This window comes from Chelon labrosus, assembly GCF_963514085.1.
Source record: "Chelon labrosus genome assembly, chromosome: 11".
NCBI lineage: Eukaryota > Metazoa > Chordata > Actinopteri > Mugiliformes > Mugilidae > Chelon > Chelon labrosus.
Window position 1 is genome coordinate 7,433,045 of NC_140344.1, and position 25,490 is coordinate 7,458,534.

Sequence of the window (25,490 nt, forward strand, 5' to 3'; positions counted from 1 at the left end):
GGAGCAAAGATGACAAGCGTGAAGGGGAGGGAGCGCTAACGTGGCAAAAGCAGGGGAGAGGCTGTGTCATTGTTGGAGGATATAAATATATGCACATATTGTGTACGCACCGAGAGGCCTGGTGCAGCAACAGGAACCACATGAGCAGCAGGGAGGAGCCTCGAGAGGAGAGGCGTCACGGCAAATAAAAGTCCACGCCCCTCTCTGCCGAGCATCCATTTACTGAGCAGCTGATGTCTGCTGCTTCACTGGATGCGCACAGGCTCAGCAGCAAGAGAGGGAGGAGGAAGAAAAGCTATAGTGCTCGGGAGCTCCGCTGGATTTGGATTACAGCAAAGTGTATCAGCCTTTCCACGCTGGAGATATTTATAAAGAGGATTCCTGTGCCAAGAAATGTCCATCCTGGATAAACTTAACCTTGGAAGCAAGGAGTAAATACTACAGTGAAGCTGATGCTGCTCTTTGTTGTATGAAAACTGAGGAGCACCAGGAGTATTTGGACTGAAAGAACTGCTCAAGAGAACTGCAGCCTGCCCACTGTTTCTCCACTTCATCTAACTACGGTTCTACAGGTTGAGACTGAAGTTTAGAAGATCGCCACCATGACCACCATGCAGAGGCTGCTGCAGTTGCCGGTGAACGCCGTGAACATCGTGAAAACGGTGCAGAGTCAGGTCCAGGGCCAGGAGGAGGACAAGAGCCCCGTGCTGACCCCTGACGGCGGGCAGCAGACCTGGTACAACGCCCTCCAGCCCGATGAGTTGCGGCACCTCCGGTCTGGGGGTACAGGTGGGGGAGGCGGAGGAGGAGGAGGTGGCAGCGGCGGCGGCGGTGGAGACCATGAGGAACGAGCCCCATTGGATGAAGGTGGCGGAGGTGGCAGCGGCAGTTTCCAATCTCAACCGCTGCGGTAGGGTAATCCAGACCTGTTCAGCTCATACCTGAGGGCATTTAGCTGAATGAATGCGACTGGATGCTCCATCATTATTTCTTTAAACAAATTCTGAAACGTTTTGCCACTTTGACAAATTCTTATTCGGCCCAACTGCTTTTAAGTAATGACAAGGGGAGTTAGCCTGTTGCCTGTGTTTTGCTGTAAACACAGAAATGTTGATTTTCCATGAATACTATATCAGACATCATATTGCACAGATGAAATGTGGTCTGCCGGCTGCCTATCGACTAGCTTTTGGTCAGTAAAATGTCATAAAGTGTTGGAAGGCCACATTTGAAAAAAGCATAAAAAAGCTCACATTTGAGAAAGCCTAGAGGATAACATCAGTTGAACTACCAGCAACACATGGCCGTATGCAACATGTGAAATGGATATATTCATGGAAGACGTGTCTTCTAAATAATGACCTAAAACCAAAAAAGATGGGGCTTGGTTAACAGGCTTGGTTAAGAAATTAGAGAAAGGAGAAACACTAGCACTTTATCTCAAACACTGTACGTCAGCTCTGTAGTGAAACCAGGATCTATATTTCCTCTGTAGTAGCGCTATTCTCGTAAAATGTGTATCAGGAATCGGACTTTCTGAATCAATGGCCATAGGAGCTACTCTAGTTAATTAGACTGCAAACCTCCAAAGTGAAAAGCAAATGTTTAGAAGTCGATTTTCTTCAACAGAGATACTGGGTCTTCTTCAAGAGGATACTAATTCCACTGGGCCATAATTAAAAATGTTCGTCGCTTCTTTGAATTTTACAAGGTGAAGGCCTCTGAAACCCAGTTGTGGATCGTTTGAGGAGGCAAATGTTACATCTGTAACCCTGGAAAAACAAGAACGGTCTCTGCTCAACAGCTTATGTAAAACAGCCTAACCAGCTGCTTATAAATGCGAGCTGCAACCCTTCAGTCTTTCACACCGCTGCTGATTCATGCAAATACTTTTTCGTATCTTCCCCATTCTCGTGCTGTTTCAATCCGCCACTGGTAAACAAATTGACGTCCAAAGCTGTCATCATTGAACGCTGGCCTACTTCCATGGAGACTTTCTAAACTGGAGAGTCCTGCTGATCTCTTGGGCCTGGAGCTAGGTAATCTGACCGCCCGTGTACTCAGCTGTGCCACAGCGGGTTAAATAATTCAGAGCTGTTTGTAAATTCAGCTGTTGTTTCGGCAGGACGGGACAAAATCCAGGGAAATGAGAGAAGCAGTGTTGGTGTAGAATAACTGTGCGGCCTTTGGGCGTGAGCACAGACGTATAAAACCCAGTCAGAGGGTAATTTTTCCTGCTGGTGCTCAAGATGAGGTTTTATGTCTTAGATAATGCACATAAATGTTTGTTAAAATACATCCCAGTCCAGCAGATAGACTGTGAAATACCTGAATGGCTGTCGTGGTGCTGCTTTGGAGTATTTTGTCTTGTGGTCCATTCATAAATTTTCATTTAATGAGTCATTGGATCTTTCCGGACATGCTTCAGCAGATCAAATACAGCAGGACAGAGGACATTTAGTGTCTAAAATTCTGAAAAAGGCATTTGTCTGACCACCTTTTCCCTCAGTTTTTAAAGCCACCATACTTTATGTGATACTGCTGCTAACAGGACCACCGGTATTACATGTGTTACTTCTCTGATAGTTCCGCTTTGACAGGTTCAGCGTTTGGCCACAGCTTCGTCAAATGTAATGAATGTTTCCAGGTCCAATTTTAATTAGATCTTCCAACGGCTTGTTTGTCTTCAAACAAGCCACCTGAATACCTGTCACTTTATTAATTAGTGAGTCTGATCAGGCCGTTTCATTAACATGAGCTGTAAAACAAATTAAGCCTTTGGTTGGGAGGTTTCTCTCCTCGCTTATTACACTTTGCATTAAAGAGCCTGCTGCATTCCAAGAAAAAGTGTCAAGAAAAGTCACGTGATATCTTTGCACTCAACTGTGGGTTGTTGATGTGGGGAAGGAGAGTAAATGTAACATCGTTTGGTCGTAGCACAGTTTAACAAGGCTAACATCAATGGAAATTCAGCTCATCTTCAGATAATTAAGTCCCGAATGATTCATGAATGTTTCTGTAAGACTGAGAGTTCAGATACCAGTTCATACACCAAAACACCAAGAGACTTGAAAATGTGAGGCTTTCTGCTGATTAATCAGATTTGGTGGTATGCTGCCAGCATTGCCTGTCGGATGGCAATGCTGGTCAAGATTTGTAGTTTAGAGTTAAATATATTAACAAATATTGGAAAGGTTGGCACTGAAATAGGTACAGATGTTCATGCTTCCCACAAGATGAATCCTAATGACTTTAATGCTCCTCTGACTCTGATTATGATAATGGTAAACATACTTGCCTTAACGTCAGCCTTTAAGCAATATCACTGTGAGCCTCTTTGCGTGCGGGTATATGAAACCACTGCTGTACTGCTTTATAGATTCGCTAGCATGGCTTCTACATCCTACTTAATAACCTAAGAAAATGTTCAACTGTTGGAACTGTTGGATGTTTTATTAAGTCTGTTTTACAGTTTATAAAACCCTGAACATTTTAGGTTTCGAAGGTAATATCAAAGGAAGTTTCAGACTATAATAAAAACTATGTTGATAGAAATGTTCATATTGCTGAAGTCATGGACTGAGACTGTGATCTATCATCCCAATTTCACTGGGAGAAATGGAGGGTTACCCATCCTCATGTCTGGGCCTTTCTTCGAGTTTATTTTTGAATTAATTTTGGGACACATCTGCACAGTTGTAACCGTGAAACCGGCGTCAGTTCAGTGCTCGCATCCAAAAATAATTCACACCGTCAGGCTTTAGTTTGACAGTCTTTGATGAAGTCGGGTTTTGAAGTGCGTGACAGAGCGAACCATACTGTTCATGATGCAATGCAATTATTAACACTTTGATGCTTGATTGAGGCGAAAGCGGACTCTTTTCTTAGCACGCAGTCACACCAGTGCCTTTGCACGTGCACTTTTAAGTCACACAGTCGTGGTAAATTGACTGAGCTCTGCAGTGGCCACCTCCTCTCAGACTGCAAGGCCTCTGTTCGCTGCTGTCATAGGACCAAAACAGATAAAATATATTGTATATACCACAGCAGCCTCCTGCTCCACAGCGGAGTAATGGAAAACTCCAGAGTGCACTTGGATCACATAAGTATGGGAAGTCATTTGTAGTGCTGCTTCGTCTAAGTCACGGTAAACTGTGATCATTTTCATGTATTTCTTGTCATGGTTGGAGCTTTGTGGAACTCACATAGTTTTACACTCTGATTAGGACAGAATGAAATTTATAAAGTGATTCTGACACAAAGGAATAGGAATAAACTGAATTATTATCAGACACTTACACTTACTTGGCTCTGTCCACTAAAGCCAGGGGATCCTGTGATTCTTCACCACACCTCCAGTCCCACAAGGCAACGCTGTTAGTTGCAGCAAAGGCTTTGCAGAGAGACAGGAAGCTACTCAACTTCATTTTATAGCATCCTTTGTTGCCTTGGAAACTAGTTGAGGGAAATGTGCAGATCAGGAGCTATCGAATCACCCCACCCAGCCTGAACCAAACCCCACCCTTCACTCCCACACCTCCAAAAGACAACGAGACAGTGTCCCATTAGAAAATCTTTCTGTTGGGATATTTATTCTTTTTAGTGCTTCTGAAATAGTGTACAGTATTGCCATGTTACATACTGTAAAAATGCTCATTCCAAACAAACTGAAAATATGACCTGCATTAATTCCTTTTTTGTGCAATACTAAATTTCAAAGTTTTTATGAACTGGAAATAAATGTTATTGCCTTTTTTTACTTGATGATTGAGTCTTTGAGCATTCAATTAGTCTGGTACCGTGATTCTGTTTGCAGCAATCTGCCACCTCTGTGTAACCGATGGGTGCAGGTCCCCTTGCAGTTTTGGTAGAGACTGTCAGTGTTGTTTATGTGTGTTTGTACTGCAGCAGGGTGGAGAAGTTGGCTTGGGTCCATTCACAGAAGGATCCTGCTTCACATGTGGGAGCTCCTGTTCCCATTGTCCCTGTAGGAGATGATGGATGAACAAGGCTGGAAAACAAGGGAGGGTTAAACTAGCCTGTACGCAGAATGGACAGCTGTTACACTCATAGAATGGGAAAGCAAAAAAACACACAAAACACACAGAAATACTGGTGATAGCTTCTTGGATTACTCTGCGTTGATAAGCACGTTATTAAGGCAAAGTCAATTTTGGCTCTGATAATAAATGATCAGTTTTGCAGATTCATCACTTCCAAGCAATATTAGCATGTTTTTTTCACAACACTTTTTGGATAACATTTTCATTTGCTTTACTGCTTAATTAAGCTAAACTGAGTTGATAAACATGGCCATTGTTGATAATCCTTATACCTGCCAAATGCCACATGGTTAACATTATCATTGTAGGCATGTTAGCATGTGGCATTAGCATTTAGCTTAGAGTGTCAGAGTCCAGCCCCGGAGAGCAGCTAGTATGGCTGCTGTTTCTTTGTAACCAAGGGAAACGTCTGTCCAATCTGCAACAACTGTACAATAACTTTGCTTAAATACAGTAAAATAGACTAAAAATAACAACAACAAAAAAAAAAATATCTGGATGTTTCTATCCACAAGATGACGAAACATTTGGTACTGACTTTTGCTAATGGACAGTTTTCAATACTTGAAACGCCAAAACACTATATACGTGAAATGAATTAAGCTGATAAGAGGCAACATATTGTCTCACCTTCCAGTTTATTGGGCGCAGTGAAAATGAATAGTCTGATACAACAGTCCTCATGACGGTTATAATGTTCCGTTAATGTTAATGTGCTGTAGTTTGTGGTGCTGTCAAACTGGACTGAAGATGTGGTTGTCAAAATAATAGAAACATGCCAGTACAACACAATACTATTGTAGCACTGCAAGCTAAGGCCACCAAAATGAAAACACAGTTGTAAATGTTGAATGTCACAACCTTCACAAAGCTGAGATGTAGTTGAATGCATATGTTTTCAGTAGTGGTAATCTAAACGCTTAATTTTTGGGAATCAGTACTTTGCAAAAGATCACTTTACTCTGCAGGCTAATCTGATGCTATGCAATTACCTTGATAACTATTGTGTTTATTACCCTTTGAAATGTCACGTCACAGTGAAAACTGCCCATAAAAGAATTCATAAAGGAAAGTGCATCAGTGCATTAAACCAGAATAAAGCAGTAAATCCTCATGTTAGAAAAAAATGGACATTTGGACATAAATTATCAAACTTGTAACTGACTAATTGTTGGAATCCAATATCTAAACAACAAAACAGGGCTGCATTAAGCTGATAGATGTTCCTGGTTGGCTTGGAACAAATCATTCCTGATCAAGAGATGCTCCTTCTGTTGTCTGCACTAAAACATCAACTTTCTGTCAGCACGTTTGAGGGATTATGTCACTTTCCAATTATCCAGCTTTTATGTGCCGCAATTTTCAAAGGTTTCTGTATTTTGCAAGCCAGATTTCTGACTTCAAAGAGAATAATTTCTGGGTCACACTTACAGACTTTGATACATTCTGAGCGCTGAGTGGAAATTGTAAAACAGGTCGGGTTTTCCTGGCCGTGGCCTTCGGTGTAATTTTGAGAAAAACGAAAAAAAAATAAAAACAGCAACAAACTAACAAGCAAAAACCAACTGTGAGGTGATTTTCACTGTTTTCTTCTCACAGACATGACGACTTGAAAGAGATGCTGGACAGCAACAAAGACTCCCTGAAGCTGGAGGCGATGAAGCGGATTGTGGCTGTGAGTATAAATGTTGTTTGACCAGCAGGAACGACTGCACACTGCGAGCAAAACTGTGAAAAAAATAAAAATAAAAAATACAACATGCATGGATTTTAATTTAGTCTGACTCTCAGAAAAGCGTGTTCTCCGTGCCAATGTCACCTTCATTATTTTAGTGGTAAATATCTCGATATCACAATCTGACTGTAAAACTCTTGATATTCCTAAGCTATAAAACAAGTGGGAAGAGATTCACACTGTGCAGTCAGCTGTTAAATATTCATAATCTGTGTCAGATTCCTGCTTCTGAAGCTCCACACCCAGCTAGTCATTCATCTTCGCTGCAGGACGGAGGAGACGAAAGTGACTGGAAAGCATCAAAAGAGACTGAAATAAAAAAACAAAAAAAAAAAAATATATATATATATATATATAAAGCTTTGCACTTTTTCTCGCAAACGATTGAAAAGTGTTGAAAAATGTCACCTTGTGAAATCTTCCTTGTGCTTTCTGGTGCGTTTTATTTTCTCTGCAGATGATCGCCCGAGGTAAAAATGCATCAGATCTCTTCCCAGCTGTGGTGAAAAATGTGGCCTGTAAAAACATCGAGGTTTGTAATGAACCCATTTCATGTCACTTCATGTATTATGCTTTCTGTTTCTTCCGTTTCTGCTCGTCTCACTTTGAGTGCTAAAAAGCAGTTTTCTGTAGAAAGACGTATTTAATTTATTTTTTATTTTCCCTTATTGTAATTTTATGCATTATATTATCTCAGTTTGAAAGCCCTGCAGGGTTCAGTTTTATCTCACCTGAACTGAATTGCAATTTTCCTCTTCTATTTTTGAGGGTTTTATCACCGCGCTTTATCTGTTCATTCCATATTTGTCTCAGTAAAAATAATAGAACTAATCTACGTAATTTGGATTTTTACGAGCCTGTTTCCGTCTCCCTGCTCCTCCCTTCAGGTGAAGAAGCTGGTCTATGTTTACTTGGTGCGTTACGCTGAGGAGCAGCAGGATCTCGCACTGCTCTCCATTTCCACCTTTCAGCGCGGCCTGAAGGTATGGCAGTTTACACAAGAGACAGTCTTTCAGATTTTAAAACACAAACCCAACAATTCTGGGGTAGAAGTTACAATGAAAGAATTCCAGTAATGCTAGTGTCATGACTGTGTGGATGGCAAAGTGCCTCAGCTAGATGGATGGCCAAGAAACTATATTCAGAAATTCATGATCTGCAGAGGATGAATCACAGTGACTCTGGTAATGCTCTAACTTTCAATCAGAGGATAAATCCTATTGAGACTAGCTATCCTCCAACTTTCCTTTGGAGGATAGCTGAGGTTGGCGCTTACGGTTTTAAATGTTTTATGTTAAACACTATTGGATTGATAGTGGCTACAGATATTCAAGTGCTATTGTTAATTTTTCTCAAGCGTCACCAGTAGGTCGAAGCTTTCACTGGAACAAGGGATTGCTGCCAAATTGTGCGCAGATTTTGTTGTTTTCCACACATTTTATTGACTTCAATGATCCATTGACCTTTTATTTTTGATAGAAACTAAAACATCTTTAGGACGGTTGGATGGATTCTACATGTGTGTCATGTCATCAGCAGGTCAAATTTCTTTGCCAAATTCTCGCAAAATGGATGGCATTCCTGTTCTTTCCTGTTTTTGCCTGCTGGTTAGCAAACATTAGCTTGGTGATTTACTAAAAGGTGATGACTTGGGAATATTTTTGGCTCAGGTCCAACCTCGGAGAGCTCATAGTCCGGTTGCAGTTCAAACTCTTGATTTAACACATCCTAGTATCTCTCATACTGCTTGTGAAATACTCTTCCCTTCTTTTGCAGGATCCTAACCAGCTAATCCGAGCCAGTGCCCTGCGGGTCCTCTCCAGCATACGGGTTACAATTATTGTCCCTATAATGATGCTGGCCATCAAAGAAGCTGCTTCAGATATGTCTCCATATGTCAGGAAGACAGCTGCTCATGCAATCCCTAAACTGTACAGGTACAACCTCTACCAGGACAGTTGTAGCTAGCAGGACTCACTGTTGTGGGGTTACTCAAACTTTTATTTACCAGTTACCAGTATTAAGTTTCTTTGTTTAATTATTCACTTTGTGGCTTTCTAGAGAGCCTTGACCCCCAATATGAGAACTGCTAGGTCTAGATGAAATGTTGGTGTGAGTTACTGCCACTGTGAAATTATAGCAGCAAAAGGTAGTCCCTCAGGAACCCATTATTTCTCTAGCGTTGAAACCCATTTGTTTCATAGTAGGATTTTAAATTTTTTATTTTTTTTTCTGGGACCGGTTGCGAACACTTTCTCCAAACATTTCTTGTTTCATGCCCTTGAGTGATTTATTCTCCTCTGCTCTCAGTTTGGATCCAGAACAAAAAGACCAGCTGATTGAAGTCATAGAGAAACTCCTTGCCGACAAAACCACGGTGGGCTTTTCCTCTGTTCACACACTTGATTAAACATTTTCTCCAGCACGTTTCTGCCCAGCACCAGATTGCATTTAATGCCTCAGTTGTTTCAAGGCTTATCAGTCTGCAGCCTCTCTCTTGCAGTTTGTACATAAACTGTTTCTAAGGAAAACACAAAAACAGAAACAGGTCACCGCTTACAGGCTTATTTTTTAACTTAAGATGCAATTTAGCGCTTTGATATTCCTCACAGGTTACATGCCCTCTCCTGACAGAAAGTATGTAAGAACATTATCCTAACATGCCCACCTGCTGTGTGACTGAAAATGTGCTGCAGTTGGTGGCGGGAAGCGTCGTCATGGCTTTTGAGGAGGTGTGTCCGGAGCGCATCGACCTGATCCACAAGAACTACAGGAAGCTGTGTAATCTCCTGATCGACGTGGAGGAGTGGGGGCAGGTCGTCATCATTAACATGTTGACCCGCTACGCAAGGACCCAGTTTCTCAACCCAAACATCAATGTGAGCAAGAAACACAGAACAAGAATTTTAAAAATAAAATTTTGGCGATCAAGTAATTTAGCTTGTGAAATTTTGAATGAGAATTAAAAAAAATAAACACTTGGAATGAGTAAGCTATTGGTTATTTTTTGTAATAAACAGTGTACTGATTGATTTTATGATTCATAGTTGCATGTTCACACAGCAGTCCACACAAACCTACAAGCATGTTTACCCATTGTGTGTCATTGTCTGCTAATTTGCATATAAATTGCACATATTATGATTACTAGGTGCAATAGGTGCAATAATTTCACCATTTTGGTGGGTTAATTATTCCTCTGCCTTTGTGACTGTAAGCCTGTCATTATGTTCCTCTTTCACCATTGCCAACTTATATCTGTATATTTATCATTTTTTTCAGACTCACCTGTTGACTTATTTTCTGACTAGCCATAAATGGAGCCATTTTCCACAACATTTTCATTGTGGTTAATCCCTATGAAAGTGGCGTCAACATTTCTGCACTTTACATTTGTGAAACAGGAGCAAGTCTTTGACAACCAATTCACTGCTTAATCCTCTGCCCCTGCAGGAGTCTCTGCTGGAGGAGGGAGGCGGCGGAGACAAAACCTTCTACGGCTCAGATGACGATGAGGACGAAGACGAGGAGGATAAGGAGAAGAAGGCCGAGGCTGCTACCATGGCCAAGAGGAAGCCATACGTGATGGATCCAGACCACCGGCTGCTGCTGAGGAACACTAAGCCACTCCTGCAGAGCCGCAACGCAGCTGTGAGGCCCTGCACTTTTAAACTGTACCCACATCTTACATGAGTAAAACACAGCACAGCTCATTAACTCTACTCTTGAGCCAGTTGCCATGGTAGAGATTGTTAGAGTGTTTCCACGCCTTCGTTATTCTACATTTAGAAGCAGGTTGGTGCGAGTAGATGACGTCTTTACACACAACCTTCGTTCATGTTATCAAGCCTCCGTCACTCAAGTGTTTTAGTGGTAAAGTGTCCTTAATCAGAGCTGACCTCTTACTCTGAAGTAAGGACAAGTGACAATTTCCTGAAGGAAATTAATAAAGCATCACCCCGCATTAGAGCCGTTGTGGTCACCTTGCGTGGCCTGTTTTCTGTTATGTCAGATTTTGTAAAAATCTCCTGTCACACATTATTTTGCCTTTGACCTGTTCCTGTCAAGCTTGTTGCCTTTAAGCAACATCATATTTGAGACACACTTCAAGATTATCCCTGTTCCGCAGGAAACAAACATGTTTACTTTTCTCACATACACTTTAGATGTCAGTGATAAGCCATCAGTGCGCACTACAATTGCTTAATTATGGTTGATTGTTTCGCACCTACTGAATAATTAATGCTTTTCTTTAGCACTAATGTCTTTAAATAGTTTAATTGTTGTTGGTCTGTTCCATTTTGTTTTTAAGCATGTGTTTCTCTCATCACCATGGTTCCCAACAGCAGTAGGCAGCTTATTTGAAATATATTAAATCATAAGGTAAACACCATAAAATGTATGAAGCTAAGATTCAGTTATATAAGGATGCAATGAACTGGTAAGTGAGCGTATATGCATTTGTGGAGAACCAGATCTTTCCCTTGGGCCGAGGCAGAGGCCACCCTCTTTATTAAGTGACATTATGGTGTGTTTGCAGCTTATTAATTAATGCAGATTCAAGTTGTGTGCTGTATTCCGACTGAGCACTACATAAAAAAAACTGCCTTTTGAACGATTCTTGTACCGGTTTATTTTATTGAATTAGTAGTGGAGAGTAATAAAAAGAGCAAAAGAGTTTGCTTTTGTTCTTTCACGGATATTCAACACACTGACAGAGACAAATCCACACATGTCTCACATCTGCACTGCACCATAAGGCAGTATAAGGCAGTGATGCATTGGTAATGGCCTGCTGGAGATTAATGAATTTTCAGTAGAGCCCGAAGCACATCACTGAAAAGGTACACCCAGATTTTTACTCTCTTTTATATTGCAAGGTTATATATACCCCCACGTCTCCTTTCTCACTTTCTGCACAATCCAGGTGGTGATGGCTGTGGCTCAGCTGTATTTCCACCTTGCCCCTAAAGCAGAGGTTGGTGTGATAGCCAAGGCACTGGTCCGTCTCCTGAGGAGCCATAGGTGAGCTTTGAGAATGATTGTTTATTCAAATGGACATACCATCCTATTCCAAAATGAATCAAGCCAGTCTCACCTGAAAAGCAACAAAACAAATTGAAATGCCCAAAAAAAGGAAAATAAAACAATCCATAGCTGAATGAAAGAAGGCTGTTATGACCATGAACTCAGCTAAGTGGAAAACAGCATGACAAAATGACAAGTAAGGGTAGTAAAATAAATCTCTGTAGTCCTAAAGCGGAAAGGGAAATTGAGCAGGGAGCTCTGAGAAGCTGAAGTAAACATGAAAGCATAAACCACAGGGAGTGATGACAGCACATAGGTGTCACTCGGCTGTAAGTCCTGCACACTGTCATCGCCGTATTGAACAAGTGGTCTTGTGGCTCTGGTTGTGCTGTAATGGGATCATCATTCAGCAGCGACCGAAATGCAGCCTCTCTCTGTGGGGAATTCATCAGAAAGCCACTGTACTGTGAGATATATTTCATTAGATTATTCCCGCAGAGTCTGTGGTGATTCAGCCGACATAAAAGCACGCGGATTTACCACTTCCAGTAATAATACTGAGGCATTTAAAGAGAACATTACAGAAAATGTCTAATAAACGTCTTTTAATTGTCATAAAGCTCAGTGTTATTAGCGTAGTTTTTGTGATTCTTGTAATAATGTTTTGGCATATCACTCTGTAAAGTGTTGAGAAGGACGAGACAAGTCACTTTATCCTAAGTATTTTGTTTTTAGCATGCTAGCTTGCTAACTTTAGCTAGCTACCTAGCAACAAGGCTAACTTTGCTAAGCAGACGTTGAAGTTGTTAACAATGGTTGTTACCCGTTACATGGCTAGAAACAATGGTATTGAACTAACAAACAAAAAATTAAAATAAAGATGGGGTCCAGGAACACCCCCATCTTTTAATATTCAACATTCAATGTTGGAGGTGAATAGTAAGTTGATATTTTGTAATTCAGTGGTATAGAGTTTTCTTTATACTTTATAATGTGTCTGAGGAAAGTGTTGATATTCTCAACATCCTCATTAAGTTATCAGCTTGTTAGCTTGCTAATCTGTTAGCCTCCATGATGGCTTCTTAATGGCAACAGTTGCCTAGCAGCAGTGTTCTCACAATTTACAGTAGTATACGTGACATTCTGGGCTGCAATACTTCAGACAGAATAAATAACATCATATTGACACATCAGATAGTTAAACAGAAATCACTGGGTACTTGCCATAAAGGTCATTGTCCCCACATTAGGGTCAATCAGTTCCATGAATGGTAGTCTTATCATTAATTTCCTAACATCAGATTCCTTTCCAAACAGGGACATTGGGACATTAGTTCATCTGAGGACAAAGCATACACACAGCCATAAAACTACCATATGCTGTGCAAGGCTCAGAAGTTTTTTTTTTCTGTTTTATTTAGTTTTCGTTTCAAAAAAGTGGACATAAAAAGACTCTTTGACACTTTGATAGCCATGTAACTCACAACATTTTCATTCATTATCTATTCATCCATAATTTATTACCCCTTAACCCAACAACCTTAAACACCCAACCAGCAAAGTAAGCTTGCTTGCTAGTTACCTAAATTTTAACTAGGATAGCGTAACTTGTCTGATTGCTCTTTAATCTTAAGTTTTCTCCATCAATCACACCTGCTTCTGTCTCTTCCCCCAGTGAAGTCCAGTATGTCGTCCTTCAGAACGTGGCAACGATGACGATTAAGAGAAGGGTGAGCTACACCTGGTGGTATTTGTTGTGTTTGTATAGGGCTGGAAATCAAACACTGACAATGTTGCAGGATCACTGAGTTATTATTTTTTTTTTCATTTCTTCCTGTCTCTGTGTGTTACAGGGGATGTTTGAACCATACCTGAAGAGTTTCTACATTCGCTCCACAGACCCAACTCAGATCAAAGTCCTAAAGGTTGCTTTCTGTTCTCTACTTCCTATAGCCGGAGGTTTCTCTAGCAGTTTGTTTAGATCAGTGTGAACACAGTCTGTTTTTTTGTTTCTTTTGCAGCTGGAGGTTCTCACCAATCTGGCCAATGAGACAAATATTTCCACCATTCTCAGAGAATTTCAGGTACGATGAAAGGGAATGAAGCTGATGTTTTAAGAACAAACTGTCTATCAGCAGATCAGTCAATGTTTTTTTTTGTTTTTTTTTGTCTGGCAGACGTACATTAAAAGCATGGATAAAGATTTTGTGGCTGCAACAATCCAAGCCATTGGCCGCTGTGCTACGAACATTGGCGAGGTGAGGGACACATGTCTGAACGGTCTGGTGCAGCTGCTGTCCAACCGTGACGGTAAGACTTGAATATTCAAGACACTTTTTAAAAGGGACATGTTATTTTGGGGGAATAAATTGATATGGGTTTTCGCTATGAAATGTTTTAATTAAACATTTTAATTTTCATTTGTGTATTATGAAATGCTCTTGCACAGTGAAATGAGTGAGATTACATAATAATGACTAAAGCGACACTTAAACTCGTATTTTTGGTCCAATTCTCATTTCAATTCGTGGCTCTTCATCCTGTACAGAGCTGGTGGTTGCTGAGTCGGTGGTTGTTATCAAGAAGCTGCTGCAGATGCAACCAGAGAAGCACAGCGACATCATCAAGCACATGGCGAAACTAACAGACAACATCCAGGTGAGAGTCCCGTTCATGAACTGCTGCTAGTGTCTGACTCTCAGATTTTTCCTGCTATGTCTTATTACAGTTTACAACAGTGTCTCTGTGGAGTTTTATCCAATATTTGTCAAGGTAAACAAAGCTTCAGTTGAGTGCGCTGCATTGTAAAAAACACTATTAACCTCAGCGAAGAGACCTGCTTTGATTGTTACATTCCTGTGTGACACAAGAGGTAGATATATACAAACATTTACCTTGTGTTCTTAGGTGCCGATGGCGCGGGCTAGCATCCTGTGGCTGATAGGAGAATACTGTGAGCATGTACCTAAGATTGCCCCGGATGTTCTGAGGAAGATGGCCAAGTCGTTCACTACCGAGGAGGACATTGTCAAGCTACAAATCATCAATTTGGCAGCCAAGCTGTATCTGACCAACTCCAAACAGGTGTGAATTACATGCTTATTAGTGTTTAAAAGGACTTTAAAATTAAAAATATGAGCTGGTATCAAAATGGATTTCATACCATTTACGCGACCAACCCATATCACCAACAACCAGCCAATTTATCCTACTAACTACCTACAAAACAGAGCACCATAGCGACCACGTAAAAACACATTAAACAATTTTATCTTTACACCAACCACAACCCTAGAAACTACCCAGCTAGCAATTCACTAATTCATACTAGCTGCCTATCACTGACCTACTATCCACCCATAAACCCTATAAAACATCTGGCAACTATCTACCCTATCAAATTACCCAAGGTTGTGTCCTCTCCCTTTCACTTACATCTAGATCATCATACCAGACCTCACTGTATGACTTGTTAACTGTTACAGATTACCCTCTCATTACAATAAGCACAGCTTAGACTTAGACTTAGACTTAGATAAACTTTATTGATCCACAAGGGAAATTGCTTGGTTACAGTAGCTTAGTTGTCATAAAAAACACACTCTTAAGAACCTCAGATAAAAAGAAAAAAGAAAACACATGTTGCATTCAGAAAGGCAGGTGTTCTTGTTTGCACTCTCTTCATTCTCCACGTTCTTCATGTTCCCTCCTCTCACAGACTAAACTGTTGACGCAGTATGTCCTCAACTTGGCCAAGTACGACCAGAACTACGACATTCGCGATCGAGCACGCTTCATCCGCCAGCTTATTGTGCCCACTGAGAAGTGTGGAGCACTCAGCAAGTATGCTAAGAAGCTGTTCCTCGCCCTCAAACCTGCACCTGTCCTCGAGTCTCCATTTAAAGGTACAGAACTCCTTCTGCCTTGTGTTCCATCATATTAACAAAAAGAGGCTTAATTACCTCTAGTACTTGGACCCCTGACAAATATTAGAGAGTCACTTCTAAGTCATCACACAAAATTGAGTATTTGTTTCCCTGTTGCCTGGATGTACATTAGTTGCAGAGAGCTGTGAGGCAAATATTCTGAGGAGAAAGAAACAGGAAGTTATTTATTGATTTGGCTGGCTTATCAACACGGTCAGCCGCTGCAGCTGCAGGAGTGACTGTGAATCAGCGTCAGACATAATGCATCCTTCTCAGAGTCATAACCCAAATGTGAACAGACTTGATTGACATATTTTTTGATTCAGTGTGATGTCCACTTCCTGAGGATATGACTAAGTCTGTCCATTGCAAACATCCTTAAATCTGCTTAGAAATCACAGACAGATGACATGCAGTATCCAGAACTAACTAACTGACTTCATGTCTGTTTACCTTTGCAAAACTCATTCCAAAATAAGTACATGACTGTAATATGTAATATTCACCCACCGGCCATTTCATTAGCTAGTGAAAACAAATGCATTCTATTATAACAGTCCCGCTCTAAATCTTAGCATTATGAAGGTTATTGTATTCAGTATTTGTTTCAAATAACGGAGAGAGCTGCTGATTCAACTGTGTTTTCATTTTGGAGGCTGTGGCTTGAAGGATTGTTGAATTATATTGTGTTGTAGGTGGCAGGTGAGTGTGTAAGAGCTGAAACAAAGCACCTGCTGTGTGGACATTACTGATTTTTTTTTTTTCTTTGTGCTTTGCAGATCGAGACCACTTCCAGTTGGGTTCATTGTCCCACTTGTTAAATGCTAAGGCTGGCGGCTACCAGGAGCTGCCTGACTGGCCTGAAGCTGCCCCTGATCCCTCCGTGCGCAACGTGGAGGTGAAGGAGTCTGTGCGTGCAGTGGGAACAGTAACATACAGAGACACAGGGGCCCTCTGGGCTCTCCAGGGGGCCCAAAAGATGGAGGGGAGCGAGGGTTGCTCCTTCCCCAGAGCAGTGCCTCAGAGGGGTTGGACAGAGTCACCAGAGCGTCACTCCCAATACAATACTAACTCCAATATAACATTGATTCCTCTCTCACTGACCATCATTCATTCACTTACAGCTCATTAGCATTAACAGCTCATCAGTAACATGCATCCTGTTTGGCCTCCATCTACTTCCAAATGGATGCCGCCTAACACCTCCCCCCTCAGTGGAAGAGAATGAGTCATAAAGGAGAAAAGAGGATTAATATGAGAGAAAATGTTAGAATGAAAATCTGTGTTTAAAAATCATTCTGAAGACAGTTAGTAATATCGGGCTCTCCCATCCTCTCTGCTGCACTTGCTACTGTTTAGCAGCAGCTCACTCACCCCGTCCATATGTTTCCTCACCGTTGTGATATAGCCAATAGCACATGTGATGCAGAAGGGACCACATTTGGGAGCGACAGGATTTCAAGGCTTTCTGACCAAATGATTCCCCTGACGTTCATGTAGAAACACAAAATCCTCCAAAGTCCCCCTTCTTCTTGTCCATCCCATTCACTTCATGTGCCATCGGTTCATAAGCAACTGTGTGTTTTTAAATGCAGACATAAAATCAAAGCCTGAGTGCGCCCTGTCCTTCCTGTCAAACTCAGTCACGATTTGAAGTTTCAGGAGTGACTTCAAGGCTTGATTTTGTTGTCACATTTGTTCGTTATTGTGATAATAGTGCTGCTTTTTTAACTCACAGCCCATTGTTCCGCACAGAGAGTTAACTTGTCATTTTTCCTCGTGATGCTAATTTCAAGATGAGGCCTTGGGTGCATTTTGTTTTTGACACGACTGGTGTTATGAAAAGAGACACGATTGTAAAAGACTGTATCGAGTGTTTACCACGCTTTAGCCAGCTAAAAAGGTAAACAAGTCACATCACTGCTGACCATTTTCCAAAGCATTCACTTCTAGTGATAGTCATTTCCCTTACAGAGACTGGTAACTGATTTGAGACAGTAAACATGCTCCTGCTTTTATTTTGTTATCACAGTGACTTTACATCATGTGGTAGTGCAGCTGTGGGCAGGTGCAGCTTTGAAATCCAAGGTTCTGACATCTGATTGATTTTCTGACAACATACCTCATTACTGCAAGTAGGTTTGCAACGACATCTGCCAGTTTTGCCTCTCTTATTGTGCCCTGGCAGGAATCAAATCAAATTAGCTTGTGACGTCATTCTAAGGTTTTACAACCTCTAGCCGACAGCTGACAAACCAACGCAAGCCTTTCCTACACCCGACTGAACAAACTCACAGCTCCTCACTTCTCACTAGGCTTTGCTTAAATTCATATTTTTGTATATGAATTATATAATAGAGAGATACTATAGAACATTTTTTTCCGATGCAGAAATGTATAAATAGAAAATAGTGCTTGAAAAATGAAAAATGGTTGGCAGTTATGTGTAAAAGCAAAACTCAGACCACCGGTATGGTCCTTGAAGAAGCAGTTCAGTTGCTGTACAACCTCACTGGGTCATTATGAATCTGAGCTTCCCATCACATCCACTCATGTGATGGGTGTTAAAGCTGGGAGGGTCCGTGGACCCTCTGAAGCCTCCACCTCACTAACAGGCTCTCCTTCTCCACATTATACACCTCCGCAGACAGAGGAAGTCATAAACAGCGGTGAGGGGAGGATCGGCTTGCTAGGAGACTGGAGAGAGGTGCCCCCCCATCGGGTTTGGGAGTGCAGTGATGTTTGCTTTGATGACTGCTCTCTCTTTCTCTCTTACAGTCTCTGCCTGGTTGTTATTTAATGTGGTAACTGCCGATCCCTGATAAGGTTAATGGGATTTTAGCTCTCAGAAATGAATCCTCAGTCAATGTGACAGCTGTATTGGTCTCAAGTGGAAAGAGATTAACATGAAGGAACCCACGTAATTCTCTTAAATGCGATGGGGAAATGAAGGTATAGAATATAAATTTATAGTTGTAACTGAAACCAGAGAAATAGATTATGAAGTTAAGCTTTACAGTTAATTCTTGAGCTCAGAAATAGCACTTCCTGTCTCATCTCGGTGTCTTCTTACTCATTCATCTTGATGCATTCAGTAATATCCCATTGTCTTCATTAGCAGTTGAAGTTGTTTCTCTTCAATGTTGACACAAAACAAACATATGACTGAGAGTGGACCTCATGCAAAAACATTTTTGTACCTAAAGCTGCACTTGCTGCAGAGTGCTTATTTCAGGCTGATGAGTGCCGCGTGCTCATGAAATGTGCATTACAGCCCTAGAATAGCCACACAAGGTGACTTGTTCAGCTTAGTATGTGGTAGTAATTTACCATCGCCAACAAAAAATAAATAAAAATTAAAAGCAGGCTGCAATGTCATGCCATCAGAGCAGTGAAGAGGGATTGATCAGACAGGTTTTTCACACTTAAAGACCTCTTTCTATCACAAAGCGTGCCACACTCAATATGAGAAGTGGGCATGTGACAGTCGTAGTAGTTGTACCCCCGCCGTCAGTAGGTGATGTAACACTGTCAAGTTCAACAGAGGAAGTCACTGTTGGTAGAGGACTGAATAAAAGGCCTGCGCTAGCTTTTTTTTTTTTTTTTTCGGGACTACTGAAAGGTAATGCTGTTGGCTTTGTGACCATTTTTGGTTGGTGAAGCTCCAATTTCTTGAAGTTCTCAACTTGGGCGATGTAGCGCTCCATGGACAGAAATTGCGTGGGGGTGCTTGAAACCTTTTCCGATTATATAATTGCTCATAGTTCTAGGTGATTATGTTGTTTTAGTTAATTTTGGTAAATTTTGGAAGCTGCATGCAAAAGAAAACTGACCTGCCTGTCCGTGTTCTCGCATGAGGCCGTATCTCCACAAGGTCCACCAACGAGGACATGTAGTCCTGATAGTTTTCAAACTAAAAGAACCTTGAATATCTTGCAACTTAGTGAGAAGTGACTTCATCAGCTGATGATGCAGACAACCCAACCTAAGTGACTAAGCCCACTGACTGGAGTTACTGTTTCCTCCTCTGCACCTCATTGGTCTTTCATGAAATTTGTGACGTAATTTGTGAATGTGTCACAAATGCTGTTGTGTGATTTGGAGTGATGGGGTTTCTCTCAGACTCCTGCCTTTATCCCTCTGCTGTTTCCCCTTCATTTAGTTCATCTAATCCATGCTAGCACACCGTGCTTTGTAGCTGGTGAGGACGTTCATACTCAATGCATTTTCATGTATATTTTTCATATGTTAGTAGTGAGTGTTAATGTTGACTTTTAATTTCTACAGCATGTAAAAGCACGTAAATATACAGTAGTATTAAGTTATATTGGAGTACATTAAGTTTACCTATAAATCAGTTTTCCATTTTTCAACTTCAAGATAAGCACAATTTGTGGTAAATAAGTATGATGTGATGAAGTTTAGAGTTTATTTTTCGTCTCTATGATATCCCAGTCTGTTCTCACACGTTCTTACTTTTAAACCCAGAAACCTGCCTGTGCCTGTTTCTCTTTCTTTCCTGACTTTTTTCTAAAAATCTTTTCCTTCTTTTTTCCTCATCTCCATCCCAATCCTTTTCTTTTCTACGTCCGCCAGGTTTTTACGCTGCTTGAAAGAGTCACAACATTAACGAGTGTGAGTCAGTTAGCAGCAAAGAGCCACACGTCCTTGAGCCTCAACCCATATAGCCGCAAAAACCCAAGTGCTTTTTAACACCCCGCCTAACGTAGTCGCTGTTCTGTGCTTAGCTCAGCCAAAGCTGCCCAAAACCAAGCACCCTCTTCCTCGGTCTCTACCATTAATAAAGAAGTGATTCTTTTAGTAGTACGTGCAGTCCTCTGACATGTCCAGCTGCATTAGCAACCTTGTGGGCTTTAAACGGGGGGTGTCCACACTCATTAGCAGGTGGTTATGGTTAATGAGTTTGGTCACAGAAAGAGCAGATGGTCTCTTTTTTAAAATGTGGGAGGATAACTGCTGCTCCTCAAAGACATCACTTCTCTTAATGGAACTGCTCCCTGTATTAAAAGAAAACCATTTCTGCAACTGGTCATGAAGGCAACACCTGGTGCTAAACATCTATCTGTGCAAAAAGACTTAGCATTAGCGTCTGTACTGAATTTGTTGTGTGACTGTCAGATCTGAAAAGAGATCTGCAGCAGCGATGGCTGACTTCATTTGGCTGCTTCACGCCCAGGCAGAGGCATTCATGGCCACGCTACTGTAATCTGCCCACGTCTCCGCTTCTGTCTGAGGGGTTTTTCACTGAGGCAGAGCTGACGGCGAACTGTTTGATTCTCCTGCCAGGTGCCTGAGTGGACCAAATGCAGCAGCCGCGAGAAGAGGAAGGAGAAGAAAGTGGAGAAGCCGTTCTACTCTGACTCAGAGGGCGAGTCTGGGCCAACAGAGTCCGCTGACAGTGGTAACTTTAGATGGCTGCTGGTTCCGGCGGCGCTGCCATCACATCCTCTAATCAGAATGAGTCATGTGCACCTCGCATGTGTTTGCGTGTGAGATTACTGCTCAGTGTCAACGACAGTGGTTAGGGATGAGACATACAGTAAATCCGATAAAAGATCAACACCAATGTAGTTTGTCTCTCAATACTTGATGACTTTTGTACTGTATGTTAACTTCAAGTTGAGCAGGTCCTCTAGAAAGTATAAATCTTTAAGTATAAGTTCATAGAATTTATTGACAGTAAGAAATATATAGAATATCATTTGTGTTTAATGGACACTAACGTTCTTTTAACAGCTGGAGCATTCAGAACCTTTGGTAGAAAGTCAAAGTGGGAATACAACAATGTATAAATGCTGAATTACAAGACAAAGCCTTGAATGAGAACTCATTGATGATTTTGTCCATCTGACTGATATATTATTGCATGTCACATCATTATATTATTAATATTGAAGCATGTGTAAGCTACATTAGTGTGTAAGCTACACGTTGTTATTGTAGCTGCTGCCGAGGTGGCTAGTTTTATGTACAGGAACAGCACATAAATATTCTTCAGATTATCAACGGAGCCAGACACTGTGTTTTCAAAATCTTCACTAATAAATTTAGTTTCTGAAATGCAGCTTAACATGGAAATACTCAAGTAAAGTACAACCACCTCAAAATAATACTAAAGTACAGCTGTTAACTGAGTAACTGTACGTACCACTGGTCAGGTCTTTGTAAAGATTAACTAAATTGTTGACTTTTTGGGTAGAGTGGCTTTTTGGATTTCTGTGGGAATTCCCAGCCAACTGTACAGCCAACAAATGTCCTTAGTGACTTTTGTCGTGTGTGCCTCAGGTACAACATAAGAAACAGATAATCTGAAACTGTCACTTAAACGTGCTGCTTGATCTTTTGTGTAACTTGCCCCTGGAAAAAATGTCATTAATAATACAAACATTAATAACAATTTGATCTTAGAAAAACGTCTTGATAAGACAGATGAACTGTCACTTTAGATTTGGCTGTGACTTGTACACCTCTTTAGTTTAAACCGTGGGGGTCTGTTGAAATCACTTGGTTTGTCATTGGATGTGGTGACCACCATTCTCTCTTTCTCTGCGTGATCTAACTGACTCTGGCATTTCTTCCTCAGAGTCGGACTCTGGCAGCGGTTCAGAGAGCGGCAGTGGCAGCGAGGAGAGCGGGTCGAGGTCAGAGAGCGAAGAGAGTGAGGAGGGCTCTGAGTCTGAGGAAGAGGACGAGGAAGAGGAGGAGAAGGAGAAGGAGAAGGAGAAGAAGAAGAAGAAAAAGAAAGAATTGAAGAAGCCAGTGCAAGAAAGCGAAAGGTACCAGTGCTTTTATTTTCTAGTGTATAATCATTGTTTATGGACCCTACTCTAACCAGTCTGTTAATAATACATTTAGTATATTATATGTTGAGCTGTTTCAGCCCAGTTAAAAGTTTCATGAATTAGAATTTTGTGTAATTTCACACTGTAAGCCATGTTTATGGTTAACATCTGGGTTCCATTTCACAGACCCAGTTTAATTTGATAGTTTCTTGTGTTTTGTCATCTGTTAAAACATGAGCAGTATTTGTCTCGTCAGAGAATGAACTCTTCTAGCGGCAAATTTGTCCTTTGCATTTCTTTTACAGCGAGCAGAGCAGCGAAGAAGAAGACCGGAAACAGGAGAGGAAGATAAAACAGCGGAAGAGCGATTCAGAATCTGAATCGGATGAGGAAGAGGAGAGCGAGTCTGAAAGCAGCCAGTCGGAGTCTGAAGACTCTGAGTCTGAGGCAGAAGTCAAAAAGAAAAAGAAGGTACTGATAATGTGTCCACATTTAAATAACACTCAGGGTCAGATACAGAGTGAGATAAAACAAAAAGGACATATCACAAGTCAACAATACAAAATAATGTATCCTCATGAACTTGTGAGCTAAACACATTTAAATCCTGAAATGTGCACACAGCGACATAAAAGTCAACCTCTGTTCATGGCAGTTTTCTTTGATCTATTTCTTCCAGGCAGCTGAATCTAAACCTCCTTCCAAACCTGTCAAGAAAGAGAGCAAGAAAGAGAAAAAAGAAATGTCTCTGCTCGACCTTGATGATTGTGAGTGTTTTCATCTCTTTTACCTTCCTCCAAAGGTGCAGACATAATTATGGCGGCTTCTGTAAGGCTAAGTCGGTGAACAAGGATTTTTTTTAAAACTTACAGAAACCATAGGCGTACCTGACTCTTACCTGAGTCAGACAGGAAGCCATGAACATAAATTAACGAATAAATGACTATTCATTATCCTTGCTGTGTCTCTCTGCTGAATGCTACTTGCATCTCTTTTTCCAGTTGAACCTGCTCCCTCTCCTCAAGTCACGCCCGTCAACACCTTCCTCTCAAACAGCCTTGTGACCGACCTGGAGGGACTGTCTTTGTCTGACTCTGTCCTCTCCCCGGCAGTAAGTACTTCGGATGTCTTACTGGTTAGCATCTGATGAAATTACTGAAATAAAATAAGTGATTTTAAACTAGATGACACACTAAAAAGATCTTTTTCCAGACCATCGCTCCCTCCAGTGCGCTCAAGAACTATGAGCTGCTGCACCGGATCACTGGGGAGGGTCTGTCGGTGGAGTACTGCTTCAGCCGGCAGCCATTCAGCCCCGACGCTAACATGGTGGCGGTGCAGATGCAGTTCACCAACAACGCCACGTCCGACACCAAGAACCTGCACATAGAGGACGTGAAGCTCCAGTCTGGGATGAGGGTCAAAGAGTTTCCAGAGATTGGTGAGTATATTTGAATGTATTTTCTATGGTTCTTTTTAACACAATTAAACGTTTAAGGCATACTAACAAACTTCATAGAGGTGATTTGCCTTGTTCTCTGTAATTGCCAGAAATAACAGCCACAGCGTTAATCCTTTTGGGAGCATTGTTACACAAACAATTTCATGGCAGACCTATCCATCAGACGTTAATGTTACTCATGTATATCTGGAAATTAGAATGTTCTGGCTTGTACAAACAAAGAATAATCCTCTCCGGGACCTAATTTATTGAATCAAACTAAGAATAAACAAAATAAAATGTGATGTTGGATGGGTTTATATTTGCTAGCCTTTTTAATCCATTTATTTCCATTTATATTCTGAATAATTTATGCACTTAGTATGCACCAGCTGTACACAGTGTATTATTATTACAAGAAATCTAGCTGCTCTGCATTTTCATTAACAAAAAATGGTGCATTACTTGTGGCAGCCACTTATACTTCACAAAACAAGAGCAAAATGTGTATTTTTTGTTCTCTGAGATTGTCCTCCTGCTCTCTCCCCATCATTTGCACCATTGTTGTCCAGGACTACATTGTCTTAAGTATAAATTTTCATTTCATCAGGCACGAATTAGCAAACATTCCAAATGTTCAATTAAAGGATTAAACGATGTCAGCCTTTGTTGACATCATTGTGGAAATACCTGTTGCCATTTTGACTGTACCAAAAAATAACTTGCTGTAAATTAATTTAAAGCAGTGATGTCATATCATGCTGTCATACTGTATCCCACTGAGAAATGATGGTAATGCAGGTCTCTAAATCAGAAAACACTTTGTTGGGGTGAATGCCACTTTGGATAACGTCAGAGTTGAGCTGTGCATCACTTACAGGCAGGCACAATCAAATCTCCTTCCAAGTCCTGTTTATTTTTATTGACTGCCACAAAGCGGGTTTCTGCTGAGGGGAAAGTAAAGGACGTCTCAGTAACGAAACCTTTTCAACGTTCTTTTCAATATGTGTAGATTTTGTCACATTATATCCTGAACGTAAAACCTGCTCTGAATTAGTATGTCGCATGGAACAGGGATTCACATCATCAGCGACACGTCACGCAGCTTGTAGCAAAACTGACGTGTTTTAATCTCCACAGATCAAAGTTGCAAAGAGCTGTATGTGGTTCGGTGGTGTATGCGTGTTTGTCTGTGTGTCAACACTGTCCCCTTTTGTCCCCGTGTGTCGACAGAGCTGCTGCCAGCAGGAGAGACGGCCACAGCTGTGATGGGCATCGATTTCTGTGACTCAACGCAAACGGCAAACTTCCAGCTGTGGTGAGATGGATTGTGTGCTTTAGAGAGCAGACTCCCTGGGCAGTCCTAATGGCTGAAAATAATAATAATAATAAAAAACAACACAACTAATGCTGTAACAAACTAGTTAAGGTTCTGAGTTGGAAAATACGTTCAGTTTGTTGGGCTTGTTAGCTGTGACAAATACATGACAATAA

The 25,490-nt window shown here is 41.2% G+C and overlaps 2 protein-coding genes across 2 annotated transcripts in view; one reads left to right on the plus strand and one right to left on the minus strand.

Moving 5' to 3' along the window:
* LOC311496176 (uncharacterized protein) overlaps nucleotides 1-25,490 on the minus strand; it is a gene marked incomplete at its 3' end in the record, with an annotated part of 351,079 nt that overhangs the window by 15,951 nt on the left and 309,638 nt on the right. The gene's annotated exons all lie outside the window — the stretch shown is intronic.
* Nucleotides 519-25,490, plus strand: part of ap3b2 (adaptor related protein complex 3 subunit beta 2) — a 30,717-nt gene continuing 5,745 nt past the window's right edge. The window contains exons 1-24 of the mRNA XM_084555175.1: nucleotides 519-910; nucleotides 6,663-6,738; nucleotides 7,256-7,330; nucleotides 7,686-7,781; nucleotides 8,575-8,735; nucleotides 9,109-9,175; nucleotides 9,495-9,677; nucleotides 10,252-10,449; nucleotides 11,726-11,823; nucleotides 13,502-13,556; nucleotides 13,680-13,751; nucleotides 13,848-13,910; nucleotides 14,004-14,136; nucleotides 14,375-14,484; nucleotides 14,734-14,910; nucleotides 15,545-15,731; nucleotides 16,532-16,662; nucleotides 21,060-21,174; nucleotides 22,357-22,549; nucleotides 22,861-23,026; nucleotides 23,235-23,322; nucleotides 23,557-23,666; nucleotides 23,768-23,996; nucleotides 25,230-25,314. Coding sequence (XP_084411301.1) covers nucleotides 603-910; nucleotides 6,663-6,738; nucleotides 7,256-7,330; nucleotides 7,686-7,781; nucleotides 8,575-8,735; nucleotides 9,109-9,175; nucleotides 9,495-9,677; nucleotides 10,252-10,449; nucleotides 11,726-11,823; nucleotides 13,502-13,556; nucleotides 13,680-13,751; nucleotides 13,848-13,910; nucleotides 14,004-14,136; nucleotides 14,375-14,484; nucleotides 14,734-14,910; nucleotides 15,545-15,731; nucleotides 16,532-16,662; nucleotides 21,060-21,174; nucleotides 22,357-22,549; nucleotides 22,861-23,026; nucleotides 23,235-23,322; nucleotides 23,557-23,666; nucleotides 23,768-23,996; nucleotides 25,230-25,314 — 3,176 coding nt within the window. The 5' untranslated portion in view covers nucleotides 519-602. The remainder of the gene's footprint in view (nucleotides 911-6,662; nucleotides 6,739-7,255; nucleotides 7,331-7,685; nucleotides 7,782-8,574; nucleotides 8,736-9,108; nucleotides 9,176-9,494; nucleotides 9,678-10,251; nucleotides 10,450-11,725; nucleotides 11,824-13,501; nucleotides 13,557-13,679; nucleotides 13,752-13,847; nucleotides 13,911-14,003; nucleotides 14,137-14,374; nucleotides 14,485-14,733; nucleotides 14,911-15,544; nucleotides 15,732-16,531; nucleotides 16,663-21,059; nucleotides 21,175-22,356; nucleotides 22,550-22,860; nucleotides 23,027-23,234; nucleotides 23,323-23,556; nucleotides 23,667-23,767; nucleotides 23,997-25,229; nucleotides 25,315-25,490) is intronic.